Here is an 18,288-nt window from a genome sequence, read left to right as displayed (position 1 = left end):
AAAAAAAAAAAAAAAAAAAAAAAGAAACATGAAGTTTGATGTTATGGGGAAAAGGGACATTTCTTGGAGCCCATGTTGGAGAATGAAATTTGTATCCCCTGCAAAACAGAGGACAGCACATATTGAAAGTAGTGTTCCATAAAAGCTGAATCTGCTCTGAGGTGAAGGTGGAGATGTGGAGAGCAGGGACAGAGGAGGCAGCACCACTGCGTTATGACTAATCTCGGGCTCAATCACATCAAGTAAACTTTGACTTCTGCTATGGGTCCATCTTCCCTGGCACATTCTGAGTTTCCTACTGCCTATTAGGCCACCTGGTGTCCATTCAGAGATTCCAAATGGTTTTAATATTAGACCAACTAGAAAATATTAAGAGGACAAATCTGCTGCCAAAACACCACATCCAAAGAGAAATGACTAGAAATCAGATCCCAAGTCCATGTTAATGCTCCTTTTCCATGAGAGTGTTAGCAATGAGGTCTGCCTGGGCTTACCAGCTGACCCCAAGTACATGTCCCCCTGGAGAGCACCAGTACCCCTGAGCACAGCTCCTCCACTCTGGAACTGCAATAAGAAGTAGCTTGTTGTTCTGTGAGTAATCCCCAAATTAAGCTGCTGACATACCTTCCAGGTGTTCCCCCCTTCTCTCCTACAACTCCTTGCCCCTTATTCACTTCATCTGGGTGGGTCCTGCAGACTCTCTGTGAATTCCAGCCTTCCTGCCTTGACCCAGGTACTTTGAAATTCCTGTGCCAGATACATCCCACTCCTGTTCTTCCGCTCACCAAAGACTCAGCAATACCTCAAAGAGTGACTCACAACACTGTTTTCTGGAAAGCTTTTTCCAACTGTTTAAGTTCAAAGGGGGTGCTCTGGATGCTCCAGGTACCTGTTCTCTGTGCTCATGCCTTGGGGATCAGTTGTTCCAAACTATTCAACACTGAGCTTACTTAGACAGCATTTTATAATGGGTAGGCCAAACATATAAGCTTTCTCAGCCCAAGACACCACCTGATATTCTGGGCACCTTCTGCCCTGGATGCAATAGGCCTTGAGAATGTGCTTCCTAGCTAATTGGTTTTATCACACTACAATGGAGCATAGACACACAGGGCCAGGCTAGTGTCTGTGGAGGTCAGGCAGGACCTGGGTAATAACAAATGCCTATTCAAACAACCACTTCACACTATTCCCAGTGGCTCCATGCTTCCCCAGGCCATGAATGCACACTTCCACTGTCATTATCACCTCTCTGTGGGGACTTGGCAAAATCTAAATAAGACCAATCTGCCCAGGGGCCTTGTTTTCAAATAGATGTTTCTAAACTATCTTAGAAGGAGGAGGCTGGATCTCAGAGCAGGGTCTCCAAAAATGGCCTCCATTCCCTGAAACCATCTACTTCAGACAAATGGCCCAGAAAGGGCACCTGTGGTCCTACCTGGAGACAGCTCTGGCTTCCTTGTAAGGTTTGAGTCTAGTTCCTTAAAGCACATGCCTGCAGGGAGCTCTCTCATGCTGTAGGCACAAACTGAAGTTGAACTTGGGACCCAGATCCTCTGCTTTGTTCTGGCTTTGGTGGTTTCTTTCTCCACCCCAGGGCTTTCAAAGTCCACAGCATCTTGTGAACAACCCCTAGGAACAGTTTCAGGAAGGGGAAGACAGGTGGCCCTGACAGCCATGGAGATACCTGGATAAAGTTGCTTTCAAACACCACTGAGTTGGAGAATAAGTTGAATTCTGGAGAATGAATCAATCGACAAAGAAGGCCATTTTCCACCCCAAGTGCTACTCCAGGGCTTGGTTCCCTGACCTTAGGAGGGAGGCCCCTAATTTTACTCATTGGGTTCTTGGGAAGAATGGGCTGGGGAACATCTCTGGGGCTCCTTGCAGACCCAGCCCAACTCCAAGGTGTTGCCATTGTGACCACTGCTTCCCCCACCTCCTGCAGCTCTACCTCCTTCCCTCCTTATGGCTGTCCTGGAGGGCCTGCCAGCTCACAATGGCAGGAATGACATCAGGGAGTGTGAGGGGCAACAACAGGAAAGGGAAAAAGAAGAGGACAGGAAGCATGACGGATATGCAGGACCCTTTTGTCCTTCTCTCTACTGGCTACAAACCACCAGTCACGGAGCCTTTTCCACTCTTCCAACATTCAGTCTTACTCTAAGAAGGAGGAAAATGACTTCCCAAGATTATACCGTGAGAGAAGTGAGTTGGCCAGGACAGCGAGAAAGGGTCTGGGGACACCCACAGGCTTTAATTCTCTCTCCTCACAGTGAAACTGCTCACATAAACTCTGACTGAATTGCTCACCTCAGATAGGCTCTGACCTGCCCAGATGAGTCTAAGGGTGGGAGAATGGAATTCATTTTTCCTACCCCATCTCATGGGATAAAATGAGAATTATTTTTTAATTACCAGGCTATTAACAAAGAGGCTCATTTATTTAGAAACAGTGGACAAAGGAAGAAGTATTTGGCACAGCGTTAGGCTGGAGCCAACTCAAAATGGTCATGAAGGAAGCTAGGTGCAGTGGCAAGTGTCTGTGATCCCAACTACCTGGGAGGCTGAGTTACGAGGATCACTTGAGCCAAAGAGTTTGAGGCTAACCTTGGCAAATATAGTGAGACTCCATCACAAAAAAAAAAAACTTTTGTTCTTTTTTAAACTTCAAAGTATTTGCAAATAAAATAACACGTTTCTAAATAACTCATCATCAAAGAAGAAATCAGAAATCACCAGGGAAATTATAAAATATATAAAAATATATATTATATATAATATATATGGAAAGAGAGGAAAAAAAGGGTACTGGGGATTGAATCCAGAGGTACTTTACCACTGAGCTATATCTCCAGTCCTTTTCATTTTTTAATTTAAGACAGGGTCTACAGAGTTGCTTAGAGCCTCACTATGTTGCTGAGGCTGGCCTTGAACTTGTCCTCCTGCCTCAGCCTCCCAAGTCCACAAGCCCAGCTAAAATATTTTGAATTTAGTAAAATGAAAACATAAAACATGAATTGAAATAAAAGCAGTACTTAGGAAGGGAAATTATAGTTTAATTGTCTTATTGGAAAAGTTCAAAAATTAATTAAGCTTCCATATAAAATTTAGCTAAAAAGAAAACATTAAACAAATTAAATGGAAAGAGTAAAAAAATAAAGAATATAAATCAATGAAATAGAAATGGACAAAGAAAAATAAATAAAACCAAAAGTTGATTTTTTAAAAAAGAACAATAAAATTGATAAAAATTGAAAAAAGTTTGTTGCTAGAGTGATCTAGAAAAGAGAGAAAATACGAATTATCAGTTTAAAAGACAGAGGGAATATCACTATGGATATTATGTATTTTAAAAGTATGAAAAGAAAATAATTCCAGTAACTTTATGCCAAAAATGGACAACTTAGACTTTCTATTTCTGTGCCATCACATACAATTGAGTAAAACTGTCTTAAGAAAAACATTTTAAGCTAAGTAGAATGGTCAACATCTGTAATCCCAGCAATTTGGGATGCTGAGGAAAGGAGATTGAAAGTTCAAAGCCAGCCTCAGCAACTTAGTGAGGCTCAGAGCAACTTAGAGAAATCCTGTCTCAAAAAATAAAAAGGGCAGGGATGTGGCTCAGGGGTAAAGTCCCTTTGGGTTCAATCCCCAGTATCAAATATATATATATATATTTTTTAACTGACTTTTTAAAAATATTATTTTTTAGTTGTCAGTGGACCTTTATTTATTTTTTATATGTGGTGCTGATATTCCAACCCAGTGCCTCACACAAGCTAGGCAAGCGCTCTACCATTGAGCTACAACCCAGCCTTTGGCTGACTTTTTAAATTTGTTTAGGAAAAAAAATCAAATAAATATGTATATTCACACAATACTTGTAATTAAGTATCTCTCCACAAATGAAACTCCAGGTCCATATGGCATCACTAGAGGAGTCCACCAAACATTTGAGGAATGAATAACATCAATTTTACACTCGGGAAATGAAATAGCACTCATTTTATGATCCAGCATTACCAAAACCAAATAAAGACAATGTAAGAAAAAAAAAAAAATCAACAGACCAAGACTAGTCAGAAATGGACACAAAATCACTGACCCACAGCCAAAAGAGACATACTCTGTTCAGGAGTTGGAAGATTCAGTATTAAGATGTCAATTCTCCCCTAAGTTGATCTGTAGATTGAATAAAGTCCCAATAAAAATTCCAGAAACTAGAAATTGGCAAAGATTGATTATAGTTATTTTTAAAATAAAAAATTTGAGCAGATAACACATTCATAAGGTACAAACATCCAACAGCCTGAAAGGGGAGATAGAGAAGAGTCGGCTCCCTCCCACCCCTGTCCCTGACCTAGTTCCCACTAACCTTCCCCCAAACAAAGCCATGGTGGTTGTCATTCTTATTTTAATTTGTTCTCATTAGTTATACAGGACAGTGGAATGCATTTTGACACATTGTACACAAATGGAGTACAACTTCTCATTCCTCTGGCTGTACATGATGCAGTAGTATAATCATACATGTATATAGGTTAATACTGTCCATCTCATTCCACTGCCCTTCCCCTCTCCAACCCCTCTTCCCCTCCCCTCACTCCCATCTGCACAATCCAGAGTTCCTTCATTCTCCCCTACCCAACCCCCCACCTGCATTATGGATTAGCATCTGCTTAACAGAGAAAACATTTGGCCTTTGGTAAAGTTGTCATTTTCTTTTCATCCTTTGGAAGATGTTTATAACATTACACCAATTCACATTTCCACTAATAATGTTTGACAGCTCATATCTATAGATCCATTATCTCTGTGGATCATCAAACTTTTGAACTTTGAAAGGCAAAACAAATGACATCTCAATGTGATTTTAATTGAGCATCTTTCTACTTGCTTTTTTTTCTTCCATTAATTTTTGTTCATAGCATTTGCCAATTTTTCTATTACATTACTGGTCTTCTTTTTCTCTGTTTACAGGCCTTCTTTTTTATATTGGAAACATAATTTGTTGTGTGTGTAAACTGAATTGCATTATTTTCTAGTTTTTAATTTGTCTTTGAATTTGTTTACAGTGTTTTTTGCCAGGTGGAATTATTTTGGTAATTAAATTTATTAATCTTTTTATTTATGGTATTATATTTTGAAGAAGTTTTCTCATTCCAAGGTTATATAATAATTTCCCCATGCTTTTCTGTATTACTTTTATATTTGTTACCTTTCTATATGCCTTTAATTTATCTAGATTCTTTTCCTGGTATGTCATGTGAAGTTTATAATCAATGCATTTTTTTTTCTGTTTCTCCAGATGGCTACCAATTAATTGTCCAACACCCTTACTGTATAGTAAGTTACATATTTTTGTCACTGATTTGAGAGTTATTCATTCATTGAGTTTACTGAGTACCTACTACATGCTACTACATCCTAGGTGCTTGAACAAAAGAAAACAAAACAAAAAGTTTACATTTTTGGAAGGGGATTCAGACAATAAAAAATAAACACAACAAATAATTATGTAGAAGTTAGGAAATGAAATATGGGTAAAAAGTGGGGGATTGGAGAAGCAGAATAAGGGGGACCAGAAAGGTTGGTGGAGGATGGAATGAGCAGATTGTGGTTTAAATCTCACTGAGAGGGCTGGGACTGTAGCTCAGTGGTAGAGTGCATGCCTTGCATGTGTGAGGTACTGGGTTCAATCCTCAGCACCACATAAAAAATAAATAAAGATTTTTTTTTTTTTAAATCTCACTGAGATTTAAGAGAACAATGTCACCTTCATCATAATCAAAAGTCCTATTATTGGCCCAATTTCACAATTATATATTCCATTGATCTGTCCATTTATAGTATAGTACCATACCATTTTAAATATTAAGGATTTATAGTATTTCCTAATCTGATCAGGTTAGTTTGAAGGAAATAATTCCTTCCTCCTTCCCTCCCTCCTTTCCTTTGCTGGGGTTTGAATTCAAGGTCTCTGGTATGCTAAGCAAGTGCTCTACCACTGCCTATTCCTGCCCCACCCCTTCAGCCCTGAATGGGATATTTCTAACACAGAGAATTTGAAAGATAAGTTTGAATAGTAAGACACTTCATATTTGGCAAGTTTTTAAAAAAATTTCAGTAAGACAAGCAATTGTTTGCAATTGGTTCCTTGTCTCTGCCTGGATAAAATTCACAGCAGAGAAAAGACTTTCATAATAACAGCTCAAGGAAAGTTAGTCCTAGGGCTAGGGATATAATTAAGTTGGTAGACTGGTTGCCTTGCATGCACAAGGCTCTGGTTTCAATCCCCAGCATGGCAAAAAAAAAAAAGTTAGTCATAAAATAAATTACTAACGCTAGATCATAAAAGAAGCACTCAGAGCCAGGCACAGTGGTGCATGCCTGTAATCTCAGAGACAGGAGGCTCAGACAGGAGTATCACAAGTTTGAAGCTAGCCTCAGCAACTTAACAAGGCCCTAAGCAACACAGTAAGACCCTGTCTCAACATAAAAAATAAAAAGGGCTGGGTATGTAGCTCAGTGGTTCAATCCCCAGTACCAAAAAAGAAGACTCTAACTATAATTGTCAAATGTGAAGATGATACAAAGTTAGTACAATTGGGTGCAGCTGATCTGAATCGGAATCCTCATTTTCAACATTGGGACTTTCCCAGATTTCTACAATTCCCAAATACACTATCAATTTCATCATTGTTTTTGAAATCAGAAAAATTTAACATGAATAAAATTATTTCTGGGGCTTTTGTTTGGTGGTGGAGTGCTTGCCTAGCACGTGTGAGGTACTGGGTTGGATCTTCAGCACCACATAAAAATAAATAAAGGCAATGTGTCCATCTATAGCTAAATTTTTTTTTAAAATTATTTAAGAATAGTTTTTATCTTGCCAGTGGTGCACACCTGTAATCCCAGTATCTTGGGAGGCTGATGCAGGATTATTGCAAGTTCAAGGCCGGCCTAGCACTTTAGCAAAATTAAAAGGGATGGGGATGTAGCTTGGTGGGAGATGTGCCTGGGTTAAATGCCCAGTACCAAATAAAACAAAGAAAAACAATATCTAGGGGCTGGGGATGTGGCTCAAGAGGTAGCGCGCTCGCCAGGCATGCTTGCGGCCCGGGTTCGATCCTCAGCACCACATACAAACAAAGATGTTGTGTCCGCCGAAAACTAAAAAATAAATATTAAAAAATTCTCTCTCTCTCTCTAAAAAAGAAAAACAATATCTATATCTTGAAATGCTATAAAAGTGATGTTTATTATTAAAAACCTATATATGGAAATATTTAAGGTTAAAAAGGAAATGAATAACATTTAGATTCACATCTAACCAATAGAATCTAAGTTCACAGTGTGCATTAGTACATCATATCACATGAATATCTTGTATAATAGGAAAACATAGCTATTGATTTATCATTTGCAGATTTACCCCACAATACCATACCCATTCAAAAAAGAACTTCAGTATTTCCATTTCTACAGTAGTAAAAGCCCAAATGGGAATACAGTTGGTTAAAAAAAAAAAAAAAAAAATCAATCCTTTCTCCCTTTTCTTTTAAGATTATAATTGGTATACTGAAATGAACCTGCAAAAATTGATAATTTTTAGATTAACTTATTTGTCAACTTTGTCAAGTTCTTATAACTATTGAGACCCCAGAAACACTGTTTCAGGATGCTGTTAGATCTATCAATCTCTAGACAATACTACTTTAGGAAGATTTTTGGGTCACTTCTTATCTCTCCCTAATGCACATTTATGTGTGTGTACAGGCAGACTTTTGAGAGTCCTATCCTGTGACAGTTTAGTTTTCCCCTCCCCCAATTCTACACTTTATAACTGTTTTGGCAATGATCTATTCATTGTTTCACTGCAGAGTTTTGTACAATAAAGGACTGTATAACATGTACCCTTTGATAATACCCACAGCTATCTCTGTGGTAACAAAATCTTTGTAAGTGATCTGAAAAGGAAAAGACAACTGTGGTGGTCAGTCTCCCAGAGGGCCCCAATGATGTCACCTCCTGTTACTCCAACTTTTGGTTGTCACTAAGATCTCACTCACAGGGTTGGTCTGTGTGACTGAAAAACTAAGCAGAAGTGGTAGGATGTTTCTTCTGAAATTAGGTAATAAAAAGCACTGAAGCTTCCATTTGGTTTCCTCTCTCTTTCTCGCTCCTTTTTCATCATTCGCCCTGGAGGAAACCATCTGGCATGTTTTGAGTAGCCCTACAGAGAAGCCCACATAGTGAAGAACTAAGGCCTATCAAGAGCCACATGAATGGCCTTAGAAAGGAAACTTTTAGGGGCCAATGAGATTTCAGATGACAGTCATCCTGACCAACAGCACCACTACAATGTCAAGAGAGATGCTGAGTTGGAACCACCCAGCTAAGCCACTCCCAGATTCCTGACCTTCTGCAACTGTATAAGAAAACAATTGTTTGAAGTTGCTAAGCTTAGGGATAATTTGTTACACAGTAACAGAAAACTGAAATATTAACCGAAACAAATGGAATTAACCAAAAAGGAGGAGGAAAAGAAAAGCCCTAAAGAAAAGGGAAAACTTTACATAAGAAGGGAGAGGGACTCTAATTTCTTCTTGGTTACTGGATAATAATTTAGTTTTCCTCTGAAACACTTTTAGCATATTTCTGAAGGTAATGTCTTATCTTCTCTGCATTCTTCCATCTGATTATTAATCTCTTTTACCTCTGGGCACCTAAAACCTAAAAATTTAACACAGTATTAATTTATTTAACATTATATTACAGGAAGGTATGTTCTTCAGGGTAGGATTTTTCACACTACATAAAATGAAAACTACCTTTAATCAATTATTTAGTTCTGCATTTACAGTGTTAAATAAAAGGAAAAAGTCCAAATTGCACTCATACTAGTACAGCAATATATGAATGTTCCACGTGTATGGAAAAAGTCTAGAAGGAAACAATAAAAAAATAGTATCCAAGTGATGAGTTATGAGTTATAATTTGGCAAACTTTTTACTATATAAAGTACATCAAGTGTATATGCATTATTAATAGCTGATGGGCAAAGCAGCACACATTCTTAAGTTATATCTGTTTAGAATTTTAATTTGTTTACAATAAAACTGATTGGTTGATTGATTGTAATACAGGGGCTTGAACCCAGGGGTGCTTTACCACTGAGCTATCTTCCTCAGCCCTTTTAATTTTTTATTTTGAGACCAAATGTTCTCAGTGTTCACTAGATGGCACTAGACAAAGTCTCAAAATAAAGTTGCCCAGGCTGGCAACTTGGGCAACTTGCAATCCTCCTGCCTCAGCTTCCAGAGTTGCTAGGATTACAGCTTATATGCCACCTCACCTGGTTTAGGGTTTATTTATTTTTTAGAATTCCACACATTCCCACATAAGAATTACCTCGAGAGTGAAAAAGTTCATTATTATTAATATGCTTTGCTATAATGCATTTTAAAGAGTCCTAGAAAAAGAAGAAAATATGATGTAGAAAATAGAGCTTCATACTGAGAATCTACCACCAATTAGCTCAGTAAAACTATTTGATTCACTTGGTGTCTTCTTTTCCCCAACAGTAAAATGGGAAGATTGGGTTAGTCCTACACTGTCTAATACAGTATCCACATTTCTGTGACTACTGAGCACTTGAAATGAGGATAGTCCAAATGGAGATGTATTGGAGGAGTAAAATGCCCATCATCACAATACACACTTAGTACACTAAAAAATAATTTAAACTATCTCATTAATGACTTTTTTAATGTAGGATATTTTTTTACCTTTGTTTATTTTTTGTGGTGCTGGGAATCGAACTCAGTGCCTCACACATGCTAGGCAAGTGCTCTACCACTGAGCCACAACCCTGGCCCCCATTAATGACTTTTTGCATTTACTATATGTTGAAATGATAATATGTTGAACATATTAGGTTAAGTGTTAAAAATATATTTTCCTGTTTCTTTTTGCTAATATGGCCACTACAAAATTTAAAATTATACATGTGGTTTTCATTGTATTTTTATTGAATGACACTGGGCTAGATCATATCTTCCAGCCCTTTATATTCTCCTCTCTAAAACAAATCAAGAAAGCATCTGCAGCATGTATGTTTGAAGTAATCCCTTCTTCCTTAGTGTCCATTAGATGGCACTAGAGTTCCGACCTCTACCTAATAATTTAGAAATTTAAAATTTGTACTTGCACCTTCCTAAAATGTGCTCTGCATAGTCTCATCTGCTTGGCTTTGCTCACATTATTCCCTCTACTGGAAAACTCTTTACTCACCTTGGGCAGCAGGCCCACAAGCCTACCCATTTTAAAAATTTCAGGGGAGGCTAAAGCAGGAGGATGGTGAGTTCAAAGCTAGCCTCAGCAACTAAACAAGGTGCTAAGCAACTCAGTGAGACCCTGTCTCTAAATAAAATACAAAATAGAGCTGGGGATGTGGCTCAGTGGTCAATTTGCCTGAGTTCTATCCCCAATATCAAAAAATAAATAAAAATTTTTTTAAAAAATTCAGCTCCTCTATGGGGCTGAGGTTGTGACTCAGCGGTACAGCAACTCGCCTAGCACATGTGAGGCGCTGGGTTCAATCCTCAGCACCACATTAAAATAAAAATAAGGGTATTGTGTCCAACTACAACTAAAAAAACAATTTAAAAAATTTCAGCTCCTCTAAGAAACCCTTCCTTAACATCCTACTGTTGCCTGCAAATGACTTTATTGTACCCTTCTGTATATGTGTGTGTGTATATAATTTATTTATTTTACAGAACTATGTACATCTTTTTACCTGAATTTCGCTCTACTATCTTTTTTAGAGGGTTAACTGGTGATTGAACCAAGACCTTACACATGCTAGACAAGTAGTCTACCATTGAGCTACATCCCTAGCTCTTTTTTGTATTTTATTTAGAGAAAGGGTCCCACTGAGTTGCTTAGCACCTCGCTTTTTGCTGAGGCTAACTTTGAACTCACAATCCTCCTGCCTCAGGCTTCCGAGTCACTGGGATTACAGGCATGTGCCACTGTGCCAAGCCCCTTTTTATTTTTTTGAGACAGGGTTTCACTAAGTTGCTGAGGTTGATCTTAGGACCCTCCTGCCTCAGCATCCCACGATGTTTAGATGACAGGAATGTGCCACAGTGTCAGTACCCTCTACTCCCTTGTGTACATTATCTGAGGAAATAGTAGTGGGGGTCTTAATTAAAGCCTGACATCTGAAATGTTCTGTAAGCAATTTATCAGCACAGAGAGGCAAAGTTATACCTCAGCAACAAATCCCAAAATCTCAGTAACTTAACACAGCAAAGTAATTGTATTCATCAGGGATCCATTGAGGGTGTATTTTATTTTTTTTAATCTTTTAGTTGTAGTTGAACACAATACCTTTATTTTATTTATTTTTACGTGGTGCTGAGGATTGAACCAAGAGCCTTGCACGTGCTAGGTGAGCACTCTACCGCTGAGCCACAACCCCAGTCCCCCCATTGAGGGTTCTTTTCTGTGGCATCTCCACTCCAGGACCTACCCTAATGGAGCAGTTCCAGATGGAACAATTCCAGTCACTGAGGCAAAGGAAGACGGCCTTGCAGGTTTGGGAATCAGCTCTTAAAATGTTTTAACCTAGAATTGATATAGTCACTTCCACTCACAATTCACTGTCAGGAATTAATTACATGGCCCCATCCAACCAGAAAGGGGTCAAAAAGTACAATCTACCTAGTGCTTAGAATGTATGGGAGACGTATTTAAATACCAAAGACTACCACTAAGGATTGTTGTTGATAATCATGCAGCTCACTCTCTCCTCCTGCAGGTGGCATATACTCACTACCCTTCCCCCAAAGAAAACAATCCAAGACGGGTTAAATAATTGGCTATAATAATATTAGATTCAAATATAACAATCTCTGGGTGATGCACAAAAGTTTCTCCACCAGTTTCAGATGAGGCTTGAGGTAGAGATCTATAACTAAAAAGACAAGCTATGTGCCCCCCATATTTAATTGCACAGTAATGGAATAATGACAGACTGAAGCAGTAAAGGAGGAAGAGGAAGAATGGGAGGCACCACAATGTAGTGATGATGATATCCCACTAGGCAGATGTGGCAGGACCTCTTGCCCTGGGGGAAGGGGATAGCCTTGCTTAGGCTCCAATTTCACCTCTTAGGAGGGGATTCTTAGGTAGCCTCAGCAACTAAACCAGGTTCTAAGCAACTCAGTGAGACCCTGTCTCTAAATAAAATACAAAATAGAGCTGTTTATATTTTTCTGTTTTAAGCCATTGAGACTTTAGTGTTCTTGCTACAGCATAACCTAACCTAATGTGTCCTTGACTGACTCAGAAACTGGAATCTAGAGAGGGGTATTGATATTTAAAAAATAAAACAGGCGTGGTGACACATGCCTGTATACTAGGTACTCAAGAGGTTGAAACAGAACCACCACAAATTCGGGGCAGCCTCAGGAACTTGATGAAACTCTATCTCATAATTAAAAAGGAGCCAAGCATGGTGGTGTATTTTGTAATCCCAGCGGCTCCAGAGGCTGAGGCAGGAAGATCACAAGTTCAAAGCCAGCCTCAGCAAAAGCTAGGAGCTAAGCAACTCAATGAGATCCTGTCTCTAAATAAAATACAAAATAGGGCTGGGGATGTGGCTCAGTGGTTGAATGCCCCTGAGTTCAATCCCTGGTACCCTCAAAATTAAAAAGGGCTAGGGGACAGAGCTCAGTGGTAGACAGCTTGCCTAGCATGCATGAGGCCCTGAGTTCAACTCCCAGAGTCACAAAAAACAAAATGAAACAAAAAACCGTAACATGTATGATATTAACTTACACAGAGGGCAGCAGAGATCTTGCTGGAGGCTGGAAGGATGACAAACACTGTTATGTAGTAGGAAAATATGTGGTAGAATTGTAGCCTACAGTGACTTTATCTAACAAGCTTGTAGATCTAGGAGAGACAGAATTTTAGCAACATGAATATGGGTTACTATTTGTTGTCATTGACAACAAACTATTAAAATAGCTATTTGTCAGCAGGTGTAAAGCATCAGACTACTGGCCAGGAGCAGCGGTGAACACCTATAATCCCAGCAACTTGGGAGGCTGAGGCAGGAGGATCACAAGTTCAAGAGCACCCTAGGCGACTTGGTGAGACCTTGTCTCAATAAAAGGAGTTTGGGATACAGCTTAATGGTAGAGTTACAGTGTGTTCCAGTACCAAAAAAAAAAAAAAAAAAAAAAAAAATCTAGAAAAGGGCAGGTATTAGCACATGAAACTGCCCTAAAATCAGAGATAAAAGGCCAACTACATTTTTTATAGTACTATACTAACAAAATACAAGTCACATAAATCTAGCCAACCTCTTAGGGACTAGTCTACTAGTCCCATACTGACTACCATAGTGTGATAAATAAAACTGATGCCTAAACCACTAGTTTCTCAGGGAGTGGCATTTAAATTTAAGAAACTCAGGGGCTGGGGCTGTAGCTCACTGGTAGAATGCTTGCCTAGCATGCATGAGGCGCTGGGTTTATTCTCAGCACTACATAAAAATAAACAAGTAAAATAAAGGTATTGTGTTCATCCACAACTAGAAAAAGAAAAATACTCGGGAAGAGAAACTGGTTTAACAGAGGACATCATGCTCCATTCTTTTCTTTGGTAAAATTAAATTAATAAAATAATGCATACACCCAGATGGGAGTGTAAATAGGTATATTACCAAAAGCAGAATGAATAAATGTATACTTATACATGCGACAGGATGTGGAGGAGTGATGATGGATATAAGAGACCAAAAACAATCACCTGTGAGATGCAGATACCACCTGATCAGAATAAAGCAGTCATTTTCGTAGAGAAGACATTGAAGAACATAGAAGGAAAAAAGTCTCCTGGACTGGTAATTCTCTTTCCCCCAGAGACTAAAGTTGAGAGGCCTGGAAGAGGGATCTTTTTTTTTTTTTTTTTTTTTTTAGAAATAGAGGCTGAGCATGGTGGCACATTCCTATAATCCTAGCAACTTGGGAGACTGAGGCAGGAGGATCAAAAGTTTGAAGCCAGATTCAGTATCTTAGTGAGACACTGCCTCAAAATAAAAAATAAAATGGGCTGAGGATATAGCTCAATAGTATAGTTTTTGCCTAGCACAGGCAAAGCCCTGGGTTCAATCCCCAGCAGCACAAAAAAAGGAAAAAGGGAATGGAAGGGAATGAAAAAGGACTGTGGTTGTCCCTCTGTATCTTTAGGGGTTGGTTCCAGGACTGCCCCTGCCCCATTTAGAGCTTAAGTCTGTTTTATTTAATGGTACAGTATTTGCATATAACCTCTGCACATTCTCCCATGTAATTTAAATCATCTTTTGATGACTTACAATGCCATATACCATGTAGTTATCCTATATTGTTTAGGAGTGACAAATCTGTTAAATGTTCAGTACAGACTTTTTGGCAGTAGTAGGGACTGAATCCAGGGGTGTTCTCCCTTGGAGCTACATCTCCAGCCCTTTTTATTTATTTCTGAGACAGGGTCCACATTGCCCAAGCTAACCTCAAACTTGCAATCCTCCTGCCTCAGCTTGCCAAGGAACTAAGATTACAGGAGCTTACCACTGTGCCTGGTTCAGAAGCAATTTTTTAATTAAAAATACTTTCAGGGGCTAAGATGCAGCTTAATGGTAGTTCAATTCCTAGTACTGAAAACAAAACAAAACAAAAATCTTAATCTACACTTGGCTGAATCCATGGATATAGAATTTTATTAGTCTGATATAGTCAACTGTTGAGAGCCACAGCGGAAAGGGGCCCCAGCAAACTTCCAGCTGCCAGCAAACTTCTAGCTGCCAACTGATTGGCTCCTCTGCAGTGATGCTCATTGGGCTGTTTCCCGGCCCTTTCAGACCATGGAGCTGCTCATTGGGGGACTTTTTTGGCTCCGCCCACACGACCCAGCCAATCAGCCTCAAGAGCAGGAGGAGTCGGGGAGGTGGAGAGGCTTGTGGGAAGCAGGTGGTGGCAGTTGGGCTCAGGGTTTTTCCTGAGGAGCTGTGTGGTGTGGTGTGTGTGTTCTAAAAATAAAGTTAATTTCTTTTGACAAGTGGCTCCTGAATTGTGCCCAGCCAGACTGCAGCAGTCAACTGTAATAGTCCAAGCATAGACTCTAATAACTGGTTGTTATATGGGCAGTAAACTGCCCACACCCCCAAATTCAGAAGTTTATGATTAAACAAAAGTGCTTTAAGCATTTTCCTGTTCTGAAGTTTTAAGATGTTAATCCTTAGACTAGGAATTAAAACTCTTCCCTATCACTAATTTCAAGGTCAGAAGTCAAAATAACACAGTGGAAATACTTTTTCAACTTTATTGCATCAAAAAATTCATTTAAACCACATAGTGGCCAAAATGCCCACATTCTAAGCAGGCTTTGTCATCCCACTGCCCTCTTCAGACCAACATACACAAACACATGCACTCTATGTTGGAGAAAGAACTTATAAAAATATAGGACAATGAGAATTAAACAGTGGATATTCTATCATCTCCTTCCTTGTAGCCAATGCACACACCTTAATAGTTACCCAGAAACAGAGGCGCTCTCAGGATGAAAAAACTGACCACCAAATAAACTGACCACAAGACATTCATGTCCAAAGAAACCTTTGGCAGATGTTTAGGATGCTGGATTGAAAACACCACCATCTCCCAACAGCTGAAAGTGCAGCACAAGTCCACATCTCAGATGTGTCAAGATCCACACAGTGAAGGACAGCAAAGCATACAGCCGATCCTGGGGAGAAGGGCAAGTTCACTCCATCCCGTAGCCATAGGCAACCCATGCACATCTGTGCATTAAACAGGCTCCCCCCACCCCCCAGAGCAAGGAGCATATCCAAACAGGTCTGTCTGTGCCTAGCAACAGTTCTCTGGAAACACTGGTGGTGTGAGCTTGCCTGCTAGTAAATGGGAAACTTGCCTGGCATTGCTGAGGTCTATGTTCCAAGGTATGGCTGATGCAGAGGATGGTTTTACTGCACCCCTCTGGATTGATGGTCTGGTAGGCCCTTGGGGGACTCTGTGTTGATTAGTTGACCTCTGGTGTTCCATGTACTCCCTGGCAATGGGCTCTCCACTAAGGCCCCCAAAGTCTCCATCAGTCTAACAAAGACGGACAGTAGGGTCAACACCACACCTAGCAGGTAAAGGATCAACATATTCTTCATGGCTGAAAGTACCCCACTCCTTTGCAGAGCAGTAGTGCTGCCTTCTACTTCTGGATGGTCTCTGGATCCTGAGGAAAGAAAGGAAGGGGTTAATCTTCAGCCTTTGGAGATCTACATACATCATGCCCCAACACTTCTGTCCTCCCAGGAGTAAATGAGAGGCTTAGCCAGCCAGGGAGTCAGTGGCCAACAGTTTTCCCACAACAAAATCTCCAAGTACATAAATTTGCACTGCAAACTCCACTACTGTAGAGCCTCACTTGCTTCTCTAATTGAAGAGTACTACTTAAAACTTCTACTTCTCTTTAAGACTGTTCTTGGCAGGTACAATGCACAGACCCTATGCTACAGTGCAGCTACCTGTAGCAGAGGTAGAGCCTTCTTGCAGGGGAAAGGGGGAAATATAAGAACATACCCTAGACAAGGCAACTTACCAAGAAGTCTCTCCCATTTTACTGTTAGATTCCAGTTAATCATAAATTTTTTGAAAGTTAAAATAACCTTAAGAGTCAAATCTATCAGTTCATTTACTCAAGAAATATACCCTGAATACTTAAGAGTGTAAGGCACCCCAGAAGGTACTAGTGTTACCGCTGTTGACTGGTGATGAGTTCTTGCTTCCCCAATGTTGAAGAATAACACCAAAGAAGCACGCCGAGGCAAGGTCAGAGTAGAAATTAGAAGTTTATTAAAGGACAGCAGAAAAGACTTCTCCCGGAGGAAGAAGGGGACCCAAGAGGTGGAACCCGTGGAAGGGATGTTGTCTCCCCTTTTTATAGTTCTTTCAGTGATGGAATGTAGGTGGGAAGGCCCGCGGGGTGGGACACAGGTGGGCCAAAGAAGTAATCTGGTCAGGAAGGACTTCTGAGTCAGCACCTTTTTGCTGGGGGCTGTTCATTGACATTTCTTTGAGGTGGACTTTGGCCTAGGGCCTTTTCAGGACTTCATTAACATTCCATGAGTTGTCCTGCCTTTCCCGGAATCATTGCCAGCATGGCCTCCATTTTAGATTTCACTCCGTATTAGACCCGATTTACCTAACTACACTGACTACCTAACTTTAAATCTGGCTTCACTAGGGCCACAAGATAACCCCACAGACTCAAACCATGCCCTCACTGGACAGTTAGTTACGACACAACAAGCTACACGCTGGGATAGGAAAAATATGCTGAGGGTGCTTTTGGGGGGGCGTGACAGGGACGCCTAATCCAAACACCAGCAAGCAAGGGGTGGGCTACCGGAATCCCAGTCCATTTTAGAGGAAAACGGGTTGGGGCGGCTGACCGGTAGAGACAAGAAGCCAAAGCTCCTGGCGGCCCAGCCCCAGTCCACGAGGCGGCCAGCCCAGCACGCAGCTCGGAGGATGGGGGCGGGGAGCCGGGAAAGCCACTCACCTCGAGGGGGAAGGCCGGGAGTGGCCCGCAAACGGTCACAGCAGGTCGCACAGGAATCGGAAGGCAAGTCCTTCGACCGGCAGCAGCTCGAGCGTCCCACGGACTAAGGTCTAGGAAAGCAAAAGCCCAACTCCACGAGATACCAACAGTCAGCCTGCCCGGCCCCGCCTCTTATATCCGCAGCCCCGCCCCCCGAGAGGCTGACGCATGCGCGATGGCTGACGCACGCGCCGATGGCGTCCGCACGCTCAGGCCTGCACGCACGTCCGCCCGCGGCCCCGCCCCCGCGCGAAGTGGTCTGGTGTTGGAGGCTGCCTGGGTGGTTAAGGGCAGACGTGTTCTTAAAAGTGTGTGGCGAATGGTTCCAAATCATTGCCGCCGGGGTGGGACTTGTCGAGTACATTACCTCCGCCTGCCTTCTCCTGTCCTAAACTTCGGAAGGAGTCAGAAGACACATTAATGCATGCCACCTCCCGCGGAAAGCACACCTCAGATGACCCCTGAAGGCTCCGCCGTGGCGGAGGGGTTCTTGGGGTTTTTTGTTTGTTTTGTTGGTTGGTTGGGTTTTTTTTAGTTGTAGATGGACACATACCTTTATTTTGTTTATTTAGGTGTTTGGTGCAGGGGATTGAACCCAGTGCCTCACAC

The 18,288-nt window shown here is 40.9% G+C and overlaps 2 protein-coding genes across 3 annotated transcripts in view; both read right to left on the bottom strand.

Moving 5' to 3' along the window:
- Nucleotides 1–2,726, bottom strand: part of Garin1a (golgi associated RAB2 interactor 1A) — an 11,630-nt gene extending 8,904 nt beyond the window's left edge. Inside the window, exon 1 of the mRNA XM_015488314.2 lies at nt 1,686–2,726. Coding sequence (XP_015343800.2) covers nt 1,686–1,918 — 233 coding nt within the window. The 5' untranslated portion in view covers nt 1,919–2,726. The remainder of the gene's footprint in view (nt 1–1,685) is intronic.
- Nucleotides 2,727–15,370: 12,644 nt separating this feature from the next.
- On the bottom strand, nt 15,371–17,822 carry Hilpda (hypoxia inducible lipid droplet associated). 2 transcript variants are annotated; one of them, XR_001503807.2, is made up of 3 exons: nt 17,641–17,821; nt 15,997–16,311; nt 15,371–15,810 (listed from the first exon to the last, which is right to left on the bottom strand). XR_001503807.2 is itself a non-coding variant. In XM_015488315.2 (2 exons), exon 2 carries the CDS (start codon nt 16,241–16,243, stop codon nt 16,049–16,051), a length of 195 nt encoding a protein of 64 aa, XP_015343801.1. In that variant the 5' UTR covers nt 16,244–16,311; nt 17,641–17,822; the 3' UTR covers nt 15,371–16,048. The 2 variants fall into 2 exon arrangements, 1 of the variants encoding a protein (XP_015343801.1); XM_015488315.2 differs by having other exon boundaries at nt 15,371–16,311; nt 17,641–17,822.
- Nucleotides 17,823–18,288: the final 466 nt, after the last annotated feature.

Source organism: Marmota marmota, unplaced genomic scaffold (assembly GCF_001458135.2).
Source record: "Marmota marmota marmota unplaced genomic scaffold, marMar, whole genome shotgun sequence".
Taxonomy (NCBI): domain Eukaryota; kingdom Metazoa; phylum Chordata; class Mammalia; order Rodentia; family Sciuridae; genus Marmota; species Marmota marmota.
Note: the sequence above shows the minus strand (reverse complement) of the source record. Positions and strands in the feature narration are given on the sequence as shown.